Source organism: Callorhinchus milii, unplaced genomic scaffold (assembly GCF_018977255.1).
Source record: "Callorhinchus milii isolate IMCB2004 unplaced genomic scaffold, IMCB_Cmil_1.0 Scaffold7, whole genome shotgun sequence".
Lineage (NCBI taxonomy): Eukaryota > Metazoa > Chordata > Chondrichthyes > Chimaeriformes > Callorhinchidae > Callorhinchus > Callorhinchus milii.
In genome coordinates, this window is record NW_024704748.1 from 16,966,444 (window position 1) to 16,982,425 (window position 15,982).

A 15,982-nucleotide genomic window follows, 5' to 3' on the forward strand; every position below is an offset into this window, starting at 1 on the left:
GCTGAAGGAGTGTAAGGCTGAGGGTAAGGCTGAATAATGGCTCGGAGTTGTCACGTACTGAATGAAGACTTGAAGGAGCAGTCATGAAGAAGGACAGCACTTCCTGTAGCAGTTAGTTACAATGGGCCTACATTTCTATGCAGCTGGCTGTTTCCAGGGCCCCATGGGGGACATAGGTGGAGTAAGTTAGTTTGCAGTGTCATGCTGCATCAGGGAGATCACTTATGTCATTTTCAGAATGCCAACAGAATACATTCACATAAACTGAGACCATCAGCAGCAGCTGCACAGACAGCAAGATTTTTTTCAAATTGCTACCTTCCCCAAGGTGCAGAGAATAATAGACTTTACACATAAAGACTACAAGGAACTAAATGGCTTACCTGAATAGAAAATAGTCTTATTCTCTCAATATGCAGTTGGTCTTTGACCACAGGAGAAAAATAACACACAATTCCAGAGAACTTATCTTGACACCTTCATATTGCAGGCTGCTGCAATGGCATCAGTGTGTGAAAGTAAGCTGGAAGGATGGCTGATTGAGTTATTGGTTATGTAGGGAACCCATGGTTTACAGCAGTGTGGTCCAACCATTTGACTGCTGAGGGCCGGATGCGGATTTGAGAAACGTCCGCAGGCCGCATAGCAATATTTTTGTATTTCCCTTCCAGAAACATAACCCGTCAGAATCATATCGAAATCCTATGTTTTAAACCGTGCAACTGTATTACTTAATTTCACTGTAATTTAGTTGCAATGCAAACTTTATATAGGCAATGTGAAAATTCATACAAATTTTAATACAAAGATACACTTATCAATATAGTCCGTATATGTAAGAATAATCATTAAATCCTTCGGGCACCATGTAACACTTCTCCACTCAGGAATTTCCAATTTATTTCCTTGAGCATTATGGTGGCAATTAAACATTTTCTTGAGGGGAGGGAGCAGAGAAAAACTTAATAGCTAGGGATTTTTAATGTGTATCTTAAATAGGTGCAAATTGTATCAAGTCAAGCTGAACATTAGACCAAAGACTCTTTGATGTGCAGCTTGCATAGGTGCAATGTTAGACCCCAGACCTGCGATTTGAATGAAAGCGTGAAAATGCTAGTTTATAGCATCTGCGCACAATTCCAGGATCTCTGAAGAAATGACTTGCAACAAAGGAAGTGTTTTGCAAGCCTTCACCCATAAAATACAGTCAATCCACTTCACAGCAAATCCTATGTAATGCTTTGAGACATCCATTAGACCTGAAAAGCATTGTTTCATACACAAGGGTTATTATTATATACGATGGAAGAATACAAAATAAAGAACAGCCAGGGCAATGTTATGCCCAAAAATGTGATGCACTGACTTATTTAACAACTCTAGTCACTAACAGGTCAGGAGGTATCAGCATTTTCAAACCTGGAAATCCTGCCTGCATTAATCATTGGATGTGCCCTCTCATTAATTGTAAGCTTATTCTCTGAACATATTATATGGCTTATAGTCAGAAAAATTTGAGGCATGAAAATGGCAAAGGGTATGGAATTGACTGGTATTAATCCATATTTATTATACTTTGTTTAACTGCTTCTTTACAATAATACAAATGGAGGCCTATTTTTATTTTAAATAATATTCATAACTATACCTTAAAATCACACTGCTACATGTTGTTAGATTTCAGCAATTTGCACATTTTCCATTGCATTATTACATCTGAAACCATGCATCTTGGTTGTCCTTTTATATGCATACTTATAATCATATTCTTGCATTTAATATGGTGTTTTATCACTTTGAAACTTATCAAAGGACATCAGAGTAGTTAATGGTGAGTGTAAGTGAACATTGCAGTAAATTTGCACACAAAAAGGCAGGAGATGAATAGCCATTTTAACTGGAGGAATGTTGGTCAGGACACTGAGAGAAACTCCCTTCTCTTTTGGAACAATGTTCTATATTACTTAACATCTACCTGAATAAGCAGATGGCAGCTCAGTTGAACGTCTTATCAGAAGACCAGAAGAACAACACTTCCAGCAATGCTGTGCTGCTCCAACACTGCAGGTTAGCCAAGACAATGAGCCCCAAATCCCTGAAAAGACTTAAACTCACAACCTTCTGACCCAGAGGCAACAGCGCTACCGAATGTGTCAAGCTGACATTTAAATTTGATACAGTGCTTTTGATATAGGTCAATGATTTGCTTTGAAGTGCAACAATGTGCCATTTATTTGAGTGTTTTTTGCCAGATTAACAATAACATGATTTAACAGCAATAAAAGATATTTTAAGGTAAATCACTTGGTCAATTTTAGTTAAGATGTACACAAATGATTATAAGTGCATTTCCTCATTAACTCAACCACTGCTGGTAAAATTAAAGGCATGCCCGACCTCACCTACATAGACATTTTGGTGTGTGTGCCAATGTGGCATAAATCAGCTTGGCTCAGTGGTGGCCCTCTCGCCACTGAGTCAGAAGGCTGTGAGTTCAACTCCCACATCGGGACATGGAATTCACATAGTTTAAAATGACACTCCAATGTATTGCTGGGAATGTGCTGCATCACAGATCCCATGTTGCTATTCGATAAGACAAGAGAGTTTCTCCCAGTGTCCTGCTCAACAATCACAATCCCCTGAAATAAAAAAAAAGCCATGCATTTCATGGCTGGTTGTGGGACATTGCTGTGTGCAACTGTGTTGCCGCATTTGCCTACAAATACACAATCACTCAATTTCACAGTAAATCCTGTAATTGAGACATCCTTACAACATAATAAGGCACTATACCAAATGCAACGATTATTCTTATTCTAAATTGTAATATAAATTATAAACTGTACATCAGATGTTATTGAAATGAAAAATTTCACTCTATAATCAGTTATTCAGAGAAAATTTTGATGAAAGCATCACTTTCCTTCTCTCTATATTTGTTATTTTCTGTCCCATTTTCCTTTTCTGGAATTCTCGATATATTGTACAGAAATGCAATGCCCTCCTTTTAAACATTGGTCATTATCGAAACTGAGAACACTTACTTCTAAAAGCAGAAATCCAATTTCAAGCATAGAAATCCAAATTGAAGTAATGGCAACTAAAGGGAATACATCACACCTTTATGTCAGATACTTTGTATTGCTGGACTGGGGTTAACTATTCTGAAGACTCATAGGTTTCATTGTGAAAGTGCTAGCATAAGATTGTTTTTTATTCCACATTACTTTCTAATGCAGTGTCTGGTTGACTCTTTTGAATCAATAGCTGACTGGTTCAATAAATCAAATTATAAAAACATATCTTACAACAAATTGTTGCCTTATTTTAAGGATTAAAATGGAAAAACATTTTACATAAACCAACATTGAATCTTTGCCAATTAGTAAAATTTTCTTCTACAGGGCAGATGGTGTGTAACTTAATAGGATGTTTGTAGGACCTCATCCCTCTTGTTTCATTCCCTGAAAGTGAACTTTCAGCCAAACTCTAAACTGCTGTTTTCTCTTTCTCATTTGAGGTTCTTTAATATTCATTGAACATAGGAGCATCTCTAGCAAACACAATTAACTTTTATCACCATGGTTACAGTGAGCTGCAAATTTCAACACACAAACTCATGATTAATATGCACATATAAACTATTCAACCAATAATTCAACTTGATAGAGTTAAGGTTTATACGCAACATTAAGGATTTAGGCTTTCATAAGAAAGCAGCAAACCCTTAAAGTGTGTATGTATGGAAAACCAGCTAATTCAACAACGACAATTTGCATTTGTACAGAGCCCTTCAGGCCGGACGGCATCTGGGAGCCCTAAGGAGCAATATATATTAAAGGAATCATAATTACTGTTAAGAATTTAACTTCCAATAATGTAAATATTTTAAATATCTATCTTGCTTTCACAAGGCAATATTTATATTTTAATTCAAAGGAAGATTTAGGTGTACAAGCCTCAAAATAATTTCACCTCTTTTTGTGTCTTGTGTACCAATGGCAACCGACCATGTCAAATAATATAATAACTTGGACTTTTCTGTACTTGACCAAGAAAGATTGTCTGTTCCTGAGCTAGATCACCTGATGATCAGTGGTGGCCATTTGTCTCCCTTTCCATTTTATTCTTGTTTTTCTCAATCATCATACAGTATTTTACATCAAAAGTGATCAGTATAATATTGGAAGCACAGCTAAGAGATTTTACTTCTGTTCAAACATATAATTCTGCTTTGATATTTTCTAACCCAAATTGGGGGTAATGATTATTATACTGACCAATAACCATAAAACAGAGGGATCATTTATAAACTGCAAAAATAATAAGAATATTAGATACATTTGATTACTATTTATCATTCAAAATATTTTTCATATTTTCACAACTTAAATATCAGAATACAACTGTTTCAAATAAAATTTGTTGCATGCTATCTGCCAACCAGTTAACATGTCTGTTTACCATATATTCAAGTAGTGAATGCTGCAAAATACAGTCGCTTTATAGTAAATGCTGTGAAGCTCTTCGAGACGTCCTCCTTACGTGAAAGCAACAACATCATCAACAAAATTACATTTATAGAGCGCCGTTCACATCGGGAGGATGTCCCAAAGCGCTGAACAGTCAGGTGTCGGGATCCGAGCATGGGGGAGGGGTGATGTAGGGGTGAGGGAAGGCAGAGAGGTGGGAGGGCGAGGAAGACAGCTTGTGAAGGGAAGAGTTGGGAAGACTGATGAGGAGGGAGTTTCCGTAATCGAGCCTTGAAGTGACAAATGCATGGATAAGGGTTTTGGCAGCCTGAGGGGTGAGGCAGTGGCGGAGTCTGACAATGTTGCGGAGGTGGTGGTAGGCAGTGCCGGTCATGGCGTGGATGTGGGGGAGAAAGGACAGTTCAGGATCAAACAAGACTCCAGGTTCCTGACTGGCTTAGTGAGGTTGAGTGTGCAGCCGTGGAGGCTGATGCTGCCAGGGCCTGAGGTGCGGAGGTGCTGGCACGAGCCAATCAGGAGGGCCTCGGTCTTGCTGACGTTGAGTTGGAGAAAATTGTCCCTCGTCCAGAACTTGATGTCGGACAGGCAGTCGGTCAGGACGCCAGTAATCCTGGAGTTCAGGGTGGAGGCAGAGAGATAGAGTTGGGTGTCATCTGCATACATGTGGAAATTTACCCCATGTCTGCGGATGATGTCATCAAGGGGGAGCACGTAGAGGGTGAAGAAGAGGGGACCGAGGACAGAGCCCTGAGGAACACCGCACAAGACTGTGTGGGGACTGGAGGAGAAGCCATTTGCAGAGACGAAATGGAGGCAGTGTGAAAGATAGGACCTGAAACAGTCAAGGACAGAAATGTAAAGGTTGAGGAGAGATGGTGGAGGAGGATTGAGTGGTCCACTGTGTCAAAGGCAGCAGAGAGGTCGAGGAGAACGAGGAGGCAGAGGGAGCACGGTCAGGATGTCGTTTGTGATCTTGACCAGAGCAGTTGCCATGCTGTGGGCAGCACGGAAACCCGATTGGAGGGGTTCATGGAGGGAGTGGGAGGAGAGGAAAGAGCAAAGCCGGGAGGCAACGACTCTTTCAAGGACCTTGGATAGGAAAGGGAGGTTTGAGATGAGCCAGTAGCTGGATGGCTGTGATGGGTCAAAGGAAGGTTTCTTCAAGGTGGGGATGATAATGGCTGTTTTGAGGTGGGAGGAACAGTGCCAGATGACAGGGAGAGGTTGATGATGTCGGCGAGTAGTGGGGCAAGGAGGTGGAGCTGGGATTTAAGGAGAGGGATGGGGATGGGGTCCAGGGAGCAGATGGTGGGCTTCATGGAGGATATGGTGATGAAGACAGAGGAGGGGTTGACAGGTTCAAAGGTGTGGAAGGAGGGATGGGTAATTGTCAGAGTGTGGGGTGGGGGTAGGGAGGAGGTGGAAGTTGGGAGGGCAGTGGCAGCTGAGCGGATTTCCTTGATTTTGTACTTGAGGAAGTCCAGCATTTTCTCACAGTGAGACTCAGAGGAAAGAATCTGTGAGGCGTGGCGGGGAGGGCGGAGGAGCCGGTTGGTGGTGGAGAACAGGAGCCTGGGGTTGCCCTTCACCTCCAGGATTAACCTGGAATAGAAGGATAGTTTGGCTGAAGCGAGAGCAGAGCGTCAGGTTTTGAAGCATTTATATCTTTGACGTAGCAGTAGCACTACATCAAATTCCAGGATTCTTGGTATAATGTTATTGTTAATAACTATCTCTAGTTTATAATAATAATAATCTTTGCATTCCATATAGCATGTTGTCACGTCTTGAAGAAGTCTCAAAGTACTTCACAGAATATACTGTAAAGTGAAGTGACTGTGTATTTTGTGGACAAAATAATTTCAGTAGATGGTTTTTTTTAAACACGTAAACTGCATTAAAATATGCTTGGAAGACAACAATAGTGATTTGCCATGAGGAAATACATTTTAATACAAGAAACCAAAGAGTAATGAGGACGGGTAGTTATAGGAAAATTAGTAATCAGTTATATGACTATTGGAATGCCTAAGAGGTAAAATTAGTTGATTGTTAATAAAAATAGTGATGGTTTGTTTAACTTATGTATAACAAAGACATAGGATAAAGATTGTATAAGTCCTTTGAGGAGGATGCTAGATAGAAATACCACAGGAAAATTGCGAAACAGTGTCTATGTTAAATGAATTATTTACATGTATTCAAGAATGACTGTGGACAAATATAAAATGTTGTTAAACTAACTCAACAATCTATAACATATGTTAACATCAGTAAATCATGCGCTACAGACAAACTCAAAATATAAATATCCACGGGATAGTTGGACCAGATGCAATAAAACCCTAAAAGAACAGAGAGCTAAATAGGTGACATTCCAGACAATATTTTTAACTTAGAAACACAGAAACATAAAAACGAGTATTCTATTCAGCCCCTTAAGCTGTTCTGCTTTCTATAAGATCATGGCTGATCTGTACCTCAACTTCAATTACCCGCCTTTGCCCCATATCCCTTCATATCCTGACCTAACAAACTTCTATCCACCTCAATCTTGAAAATGTGGATCCAGCATCCACAGCCTCTTGGGGCAAAGAGTTCCAGATGGGTGAAAACTGCCTCCTGATTTCACTCCTAAATGGCCTAGCTCTAATTTTAAGATTATGCCCACTTGTTCTGGATTCGCTCACCAGAGGAAATTGTTTCTCTGAAGCTATCCTATCGAATCCCTTTACTCTTTTAAAAACCTCAATCAGATCACCCTTCAACCTCAAGGGAATAGAGACTACGTTTATACAACCTGTCCTCATAATTTAACCCTTTTAGCCCTGGTATCATTCTGGTGAATCTGCGCTGCACCCCCTCCAGAGCCATTATATTTTACCTGAGGTGCCCGAAACTGAACATAGTAGTCCAGATGGGGTCTGACCCAGGCTCTATGCAGTTGAAGCATCATTGCCTCTCATTTATATTCTAGCCCTCTTGAGATAAAGGCCAACATCCCCTTAGCCTTTTTGATAACTTATTGTACCGGTGAGCTTGTTTTTAGTGATTTATGTACGTAGACACCCAAATCTACAGTTCTTAGTTTCTCACCATTTGGAAATTTCCTAAATATAAGGTTGTATCGGAGGACTATCTTGTTTAATGCCCATGAAAATAATAAGCAGAAATCAAGGAATTATAGACCAATTAGTCTTAATCCTATTAACGGAGAAAATATTTTTCAGAGTTTTGTAGGATGCTGTCAATTTAAAAAAACACAGGGGCTACATGTGAACGTATGAACCTAGGCATAGGAGTAGGCCATTCAGTCCTTCAGGGCCAATATATCTCTCCTGAAGTGCAGTGCCCAAAACTGAATGCAGTACTCCAGATGGGGTCTGCCTAACGCTCTATACAGCTGTTGCAATATTTACATTTTCCCGGTATCATTACGATTCATAACAAACTAGTTACAACTCTCTTCAGTGAAATACTTATCCCCTGTGATCTGGAAATTTCAGTTATGCTCATCAGCCTTTGCCAAGTGTGTGCCCGAGAGGTTAACAATTATCCTATACTAATTGTTCTGTACCCTGTGTTTTATGTACTCGTGTGCCATTCTGCTAACCTCTCTTTGCAAAGCCAAATATTGCATACAGACAAGATGTTTAAGAATTAAAAATATCCTAAGTGTATTACAATGTCATAGAAAATAACATTATAGGTATATATTAGTTTCAAAGCAAAAGGTTTTTATTTGTCAGCCAAAGTTGTCATTTTGAGCAATTGCAGACTTCTGTTTGAAAATCCTTCTTAAAATCTACTACTAATACTGTACTTAGTTTTATTTTACCACTGCCCTTCTCGCAACTTCACTATCCCATTTTTGATTGCACAATTTATTAAATTATGTTCTGCCTTCTTTGTGGTTCAGGTGAGCACAAAGGCACTGTCCTACCATTTGCTACTTCAGGAAATCTAAATTATCAATTATTGTTGGATCCAAATCATGGATCTGGTCAATTTCTGAATGATTTTCATGTTTAACAATAGAAATGGAAGGAGTAAATAAGTAGTAATCACTGATGAACCCCAAAATCTAGCAGCATTCCAACAAATGAACACTTCCCTAGCATTCCAAAGGTTGCCTAAAATTGCAAGCAACATACAACAGCACAGGAAATTAAATGGTTGCAGAGTCGTTAGATACATAAGTGATGTTAGAATTAAAACAGGATTAATTGAACCAATAAAGTACTCAAATGACACTTGAAGATATTTGATTAAACATGTTATTTTAACTGTGGGTTATTGTTCAGAAAGCAACATTTGGAATACCTAAACATCAAAAGCAATCTTGATTGGAAGAGTGTCAAAGAAGAGAAATGGACATCATAATAGGACTCAAAGTATTTAGTTGACAGAATTCCTTAAAATGCTGAAAGAGATGAATAATATGAATGTAATCAGTTTATGCAACTTGAATCGATCAGTTTCCATAACAGTAGAAGGTCAGGATGTTGCAAAATGCTCCTGCTTAAAAGTGTTCTGTAGTATTAATCAACCTGCTAATAACACTTTGTAAAATGAAAATTACATGTGGATGAATTCCAAAATGAATATTTTCAGCATTATTTAAATTGCATCAATTTTATTTCTCTCTGGTACCTGAATTCACTGTCTCCACATACATTTAATCTAATATCATGAATTTAATAATTTCTTCCTGACTAGTGATCTTCATTCAATTCTTTTGTATCCCTCCAAGAAGCTGCAACTATCTTGTAGGGTAATGATGAGGTACAAGAGAGCATTAAATCCTGTGATAATAGAATTATTAACAACCATCAAAGATAAGACACACAGAAAGATGACTCTTTATCATGCTATATCTTCCAAGAGAGCTTTCTCTGGAGCATGTTGAACATGCAGGAGTTTTTAGTAAAGTCAGATCAACAGGATGAAGCTGCTCATGACTTTATCTGTGTCACAAGAGATGACAAGTTGATCAGATGTACAGAATTACAGTGACATTGCAGGTTTTGTACAGTTTTTTTTCTACATAGATTTCCAAGTCCCTCCCATTCTTGTATATGCTGTCCCCATACCTTCAGTACCTCAACCATATTCACTATGTTTGAGCCTATCTTATTCCTGATATTATCTTCAACTAGAAGTTCTCACACACACATTTTCCAGCAAAGGCCATTGGAACGTGATCAGGATTCTGAATTGTGGCTAATTTCTCTGCAATTAGCCATGGGTACTGAGACTAATTGCAGCACTACTGTTCCTGCTGAGATCAACCAACTCACCACATGGCAAGATCAAACTGAGTTCTTCTTCGTCTGTTCTATATCACTCATTTTCACACTAAGCATTGGCTTTACCAGCTCAGCTAACAGACATTCTCACCTTTTCTTGTTTACAATGTTAGCTATTTGTTTACAGTTACTATCTCAGAATACACAATAACTACAGTCATTTCTATATTTTACCTACAAATACACAGTCTCTACACTTTATAGTACAATCCTGTGAAGCATTTTGAAACAATGTAGTAGGCGCTATATTAAATGTTAATATTATTATTATATTTCTTACGATTCAAATTGCTTGCAGTATTTTTCTGCTTGTTGAATTCCAGTTCATTCCTCTCATGCCAGTTCTTTGATCTGATTTTATATGTAGATTAGATAGATCCTTTGGCATGGTGGCTGTTATTCCTCCTGATGAAACAGTAATGGTTCTTGGAATTAGTGGAATGTTGTGCTCATTTATCCCGTGGATCATGTTGGCAACATATGCATGTATCCCTTGTGCCAATTGAAACAAACTTATTTCTTCCACATACATGTTTGAGAATAATCTGGCAATGTCATTCCTGGAATGTTTCTTATTGCACCAAGACCATTGCGTTACCATTTATGGACAATTCAGTACATAAGCATTGTGTACACCCTCATTTTAAATGATACATTCAGCAAGTATAAATCAGAGCTTGATTACAGCAAGGCTGTACTGCCAGTACCACCTATCCACAAAATGATAACATTAATTTGATCCACTGCATCCCAAAATCCCCTCGATACAAACCAGTAATTTATTAAATTGGTCCGCTTAGGTCATTGAAATGAAATTATTGTGTTAAATTTGTGCCAGAAATTGTAAATGGTCCTAATTATGACTTGTTTTGGCAGGAATTTTGTACCGTTTGCTAAAATATTAATTAATTTCAACTAATGCAATTAATGTTGAGATATCATGATGGTACAAATCCATGAGAATGACCAGAAGCTATTTCTGTACCCAGATTATGCTATGACATTAAAACTAGAACCACGGATAGCTTGTTATTGTCCCTGGAGGGGAGGATAAGGCCCACCTTGGGAGTTGGTGGTGTGGAAACAATGCACCTTATTGATGCTGCTACCAAAGTGAGCAATATAAAATAAACCCAGTAATACAAGCTCGACCTGGCAATACAAGCTCAACCCAGCAAATGAAGCTGAACATTGTTATTCCAGATTTAATAAGAAGTGGTGAATACAATATAAGGGGCTGCATGGGTGATTAGAAAAGTTCCTTTGAGATTTAATTCTTACTGGGAAGCTTAAGGAGTAAAATAAATAAGTGTTAAATTAATTCATGTTACAGAAACAGGTGAAATGGGATTTATAGATTAATTTAAAGATCTAAGCATTTTGTATGCTAATGTAGTCATTGGCATACTTAAGTTAATCATCGGGTTATTTACACCTATGATTACTCTGAATGCTTAGTTTGCATTACAAATTCAGAGAACCAAAGCATACTAATTACTTTTTTAATCTTAAATGGACTGAAAAATTGTGATCGGTATGCAATGGTGATCCAGTGTGATTTATAATTCGTAATTTCAATCTGTATGCTTCCATACCTCTATTTATGAGTTCATGATTCCCTTAACTGGGACAGTGACACAATCTGGATCATGTCCACACTGATCAAAACAAAGTATTGTGTGTGGCAATAAAGATATCCCACCATTAATGGTTCCTCTTCCTGGAATTTCTGAGTGAAATTAAATAAAATGCATGTGGTGACTGGAAGACAACTTGTGAAACTTGTCTAACTGTGTTTTTAATGTGAAAGGTATCAGGGATTTGGACCGGCCAAGTCTGTTTAATTCAAAACTGGAGCTATTGAGAAATCAATAGCATCCTGACAATCTTAAAATTGGGTTTAGTGTACTGTCCACAATGGAGTTTTGATGTGATTCAATCTGGAAAGTCCATTTACATTTTGCAATTTAATTTTAAACATTTTAGGACTAACTGTGCACATGTAGATTAACTATATGGGAAATATTCTACCATTACTCTAAGATAATGGAGATGACCTACCCTTTAACATGGCAAGCGGAGAACACATATTTAAATTTAACATAAAGACATTTCTTAGATTTCGTCCAGTTTTTAATATGCACATCTATATATCAACATAGTTCATTTTGTCCTTGATGTAATACGTGTGCTTACCAATAATCTTTTAATCGGGTTAAAATGTGCCTTACTGGAGCACAAGTTCACTTATAATGTGTCCTGTGGACCAGTAGTCTACCTCTGGCTTTTGGTATAGATTGGCTGGCTTCCTACTTATGTGTAGATGCACAGAAATCTGTCCAGTCTGTGCTGGAAGTGACATCAACGACAACCCGATGACCTGAAAGCCAAATGCTCAAAGAATTCCACAGTTCAATTCATGTTTTTTTTCCTATTTTATACCAATCGGATTGTTACCAACATTCAAATCTCATTATTGGAGGTGTCCCATATTTAGCTGCTACACTTTCTTTGACACTAAGAAAATTGGATTTCACCCATTCAGCAGTTAGGAGTACCACAGACTCAAGCAGTTTCTATGGCATTCCTTTGAAAATGCACTTTAACTAATGTTTTTGACTGTTTTTACTGGCAAGAGGAAAGTCAGTTTCAAGATGTCAATATCAACTGATCTCCTTTTAACAATTCATTGGGTTTTATTTCAAAGGTGATCAATTAATACTGTGTAATGATTTGGAAAGTCAGGGGCTAAGTTTTCTAGTTTGGCTTAATGGTTGGTAAGTGCTTTACTCAGCTCTGGGCCTAAAAACCCTCAGATGAAGTAGCTTCTTATTAAGAGCCTGAGCATCTCATTTTTAAAATTAGTTCAGTGTCTCTAGTGAGGAAGAAAGATTGAATTTTCTGCCTACATTATAGATTGAATCACCCTTTGTATGTTAGAATATTGTGGAAGAAGGGATGCAACTGTGTGTGTATTGCTGGAGGCAGAATATTTTTCTCCAGATGTGCTTTTTTCTTCTTAAAGTGAAGTAAACCATGCCAAGCAAGAGGCGGGCAATTATTCAGATGAGGGGTGCTTAAATGTTTAAAGGGCAAAAAAAACTGTTTTGATTTTGTTCAGTTACCCTCTGTGTGTTTATAGCTCTTGGGATGGAACAATCATAGACAAGTGTTGTCTGCTGGTGAACTATTCCTTTTCTGATAGTATTATGGAATCTTTTTGAAAGCCTGTTATTCATAATAGAAGCTGCAGCTCCCATAGATTTCATTTTGATGCATGTCAGCCTGGTTTTTGTTGCTCTCACCAGGTAATACTGCAGATAATGAATCTGACTATGTGCCGCTTGTGTTTTCTTCACTAGTGTAACTAACCAATTTAAATAGTGATTTCCAGGTGCAGTCTGCTGGCGTTTAGGCTAGAAATGTGATCATTAATTGCCGTAAACACAAAGTAGAAAGTGCACCCTGGTGATAAGAAGTGAATAGTTTACAAAGGTGAAAATTATTTTGCTTGCATCATGCACCTTCATGTCTCCTTCCCACCTGAAAGCAGTATGAATTTAACGAGAGTTCTGACCGCTTGGTGCTTGTGTGTTGATAGGATTGTGGTGCTTTATTTATCCTTCAAACAAAGATTCCTCAAAGATCATATGTACAGGGAAACTTTGTTACAGAGTGGTTGGCTGGGGCCAATGTTTCAGCAGTCAAATTAACAGGCGGGGAAAAAATTACAGATCGTTGTTGATGATGTTTCCTTTACAAAGTAATGTCCGTGTCACTTCCTGTGCATAGTATGCAGGATTGATGTCAGCTGCGATCTGATATCTCAGACGTCAGCCAGTTTTGGAAAACCAGCAAGTCAGCACCTCTGTTTATCGTGTTACTGGTTTGTAGGGGTCTAAAGAAGGCCCTTGCAGTAAGCAAGGCAGTGCAATATTGAAGGGTGTTATTACAGAGTTCCTTTATAGTTGGCTTCTGTTTACTGTGGGATATGTGGCAGTACGAAGAACCTTTCATATTTATAGTTTCACTCTTTTTAGTGAAATGTTATAAGATAATGTAAATTATGAGTCAGTTCAAGTGTATTGTCATTGACCTATATAGGCCTGAACTCCTTTATTTGGGTTCTGTTATGATATGAAATTTAGATGTACATTTCTTTTTAGGCTGGACATAAAGAAAGTCACTCTGTGAACGCTGCTATTGATAATATGTGTAAGAAGACCAGAGTCCTTCGGAGACAGGTAAATTATCTTATCTGTAATAGGAATGTTAAATGTTTAAGAATCCTTTGATCTCTTGCAAAGAGTACTGTATACAGAATAATGATAATACAGTGTATTTTATTATAAATGCACATTTTATTGTGATGGCTATTAAAGTAGAAAAAATATAATCGATAACATAGAACACTGACTCAATAGTTACACCAGTATTGTGTGTATTTGTGCAACAAACTTTGAAACCAAAGATGATAGACATAGACGATAAACTACAAATATGGCAGCTGGCCTAGTTCTTTTCTTTTATGTGTGGGAGCAGGGTTAGTAGCCATTTCAGATATCAGATTGGGATTTTTCAATGCAACTTCACAGGATAATAATAATAATAATAATAATAATAATTCTTGCATTTGATATAGTGCCTTTTCACGGCTTCAAGATGTCTCAGAGAGCTTCACAGAATATACTGTAAAGTGAATTGAGAAACCCGGGCAGCCAATTGCACACATTAGTGTCCCACAAACAGTTGTGGATTGAAGTGACCAATTTATTATTTTTAAATAATAAATGATAAGAATTGATAATCACTTAAATAAATGTAGTATCTCGTAAAGTGGAGTCTGGAACTTTGTTGCCAGGGATGAACACAGTGACCTTGCTCATTAGTAAATCTGAACAATCATTTTCCAGAAGCTACCATTATTCAGAAGTTAGTGGGGCAGAAGGGAATTTGCAAACAATTTTAATACCATCTCTTTGAGAAACAATACAATATTTTAGAGATACCACATTTTTGGGTAGTAATGTAATTATATTATTCAAGGTCTGTACAGGAAGAATTTAGCAAGTTGTTCTGCTGAAACCCAATTTCACCAAATCTAAAACTATGGTCATAGCCCATCAATCACTAAGACTACTTGATCTGACTTTCCCTGTGAAGGGCCAACAAAGGATTTGAATACTTGGAAATTAACATTGAACACGAATATGCGACTAATTGGGCTTCTTCATGATCCAAATGAGTCATTCAAATGAGATAAAGCTGAACAATTTACATTGGCATTGCTATCTGTTTTAGATGTTATAAATCATTGTTGCATCAAACACGTTCAGTAATCCAGCAAAACCCTGACTGGTTTGACACAGCAAATCAACCTAATAACGTTCCAAATGCTTGGGAATTCAATGGGGAGATAAAGCTTTCTCATTGAAAGCACTGTTGGTAAACAGCAGAAATGTGCTCCTTAGTAAGTTGGTATTTATCAGCTATGAAATTTCAATTCGTATTCTTGGAAAGTAGCCAAGCACATACTTTAATCCTTTCAGCTTTCATTGACTTCCACATTTTGACCCTGAAGAAGAACCTAGATATTAATTTTTACATCCAAATTTGGAAATGTATGTTTTGCTTGATTCTTCACTAATTTTAAAGACAGCCATTCAACCTAATTTCCACATAGGGGTGCTGGATACTCACTTTATTCATGACTATAAAAAAATAATGAACTGATTTAAAAACAATCTAACAAACAAGCAAATAAGTGTTTAAGTGATTTAAAACATATGACAGGATACAGGAATATTACGTTAAAAATACTCATTTCTACCACTATTTGTGGTATTTTTTTATATGGAAAAAAATTTAAAAAATCTAATCACATTGTGCTATTTTTTAAAGTTGCAAGCTTTGCTTAATTAAAATAAAATATTCATGAATCTCAGCACCTATTAGGCTAGCTGTGATATCAGCTTGACTTCAAGGTAATCTGTGCTCTGAAGACCCATTAGGTGAAACAAATTGAACAAAGCCATTAGTTGAAATTTTTTAGACTTTTGCAGTATCACTGTTGTATAGGCTGACAACTGTGTGAAATGATCCTGAAACTTTTAACTATAGGTTATTCTTGTTTTTAAGTAATTTTTGCATAGCTTCACTGTGGGCCTTGATTATTCA

The 15,982-nt window shown here is 37.5% G+C and overlaps 1 protein-coding gene across 1 annotated transcript in view; it reads left to right on the forward strand.

Moving 5' to 3' along the window:
- The window catches only part of LOC103181072 (catenin alpha-3), a 245,557-nt gene that overhangs the window by 117,875 nt on the left and 111,700 nt on the right, over positions 1 to 15,982 (forward strand). Inside the window, exon 8 of the mRNA XM_007897286.2 lies at positions 13,972 to 14,049. Within this exon, the coding sequence (XP_007895477.2) occupies positions 13,972 to 14,049 (78 nt within the window). The remainder of the gene's footprint in view (positions 1 to 13,971; positions 14,050 to 15,982) is intronic.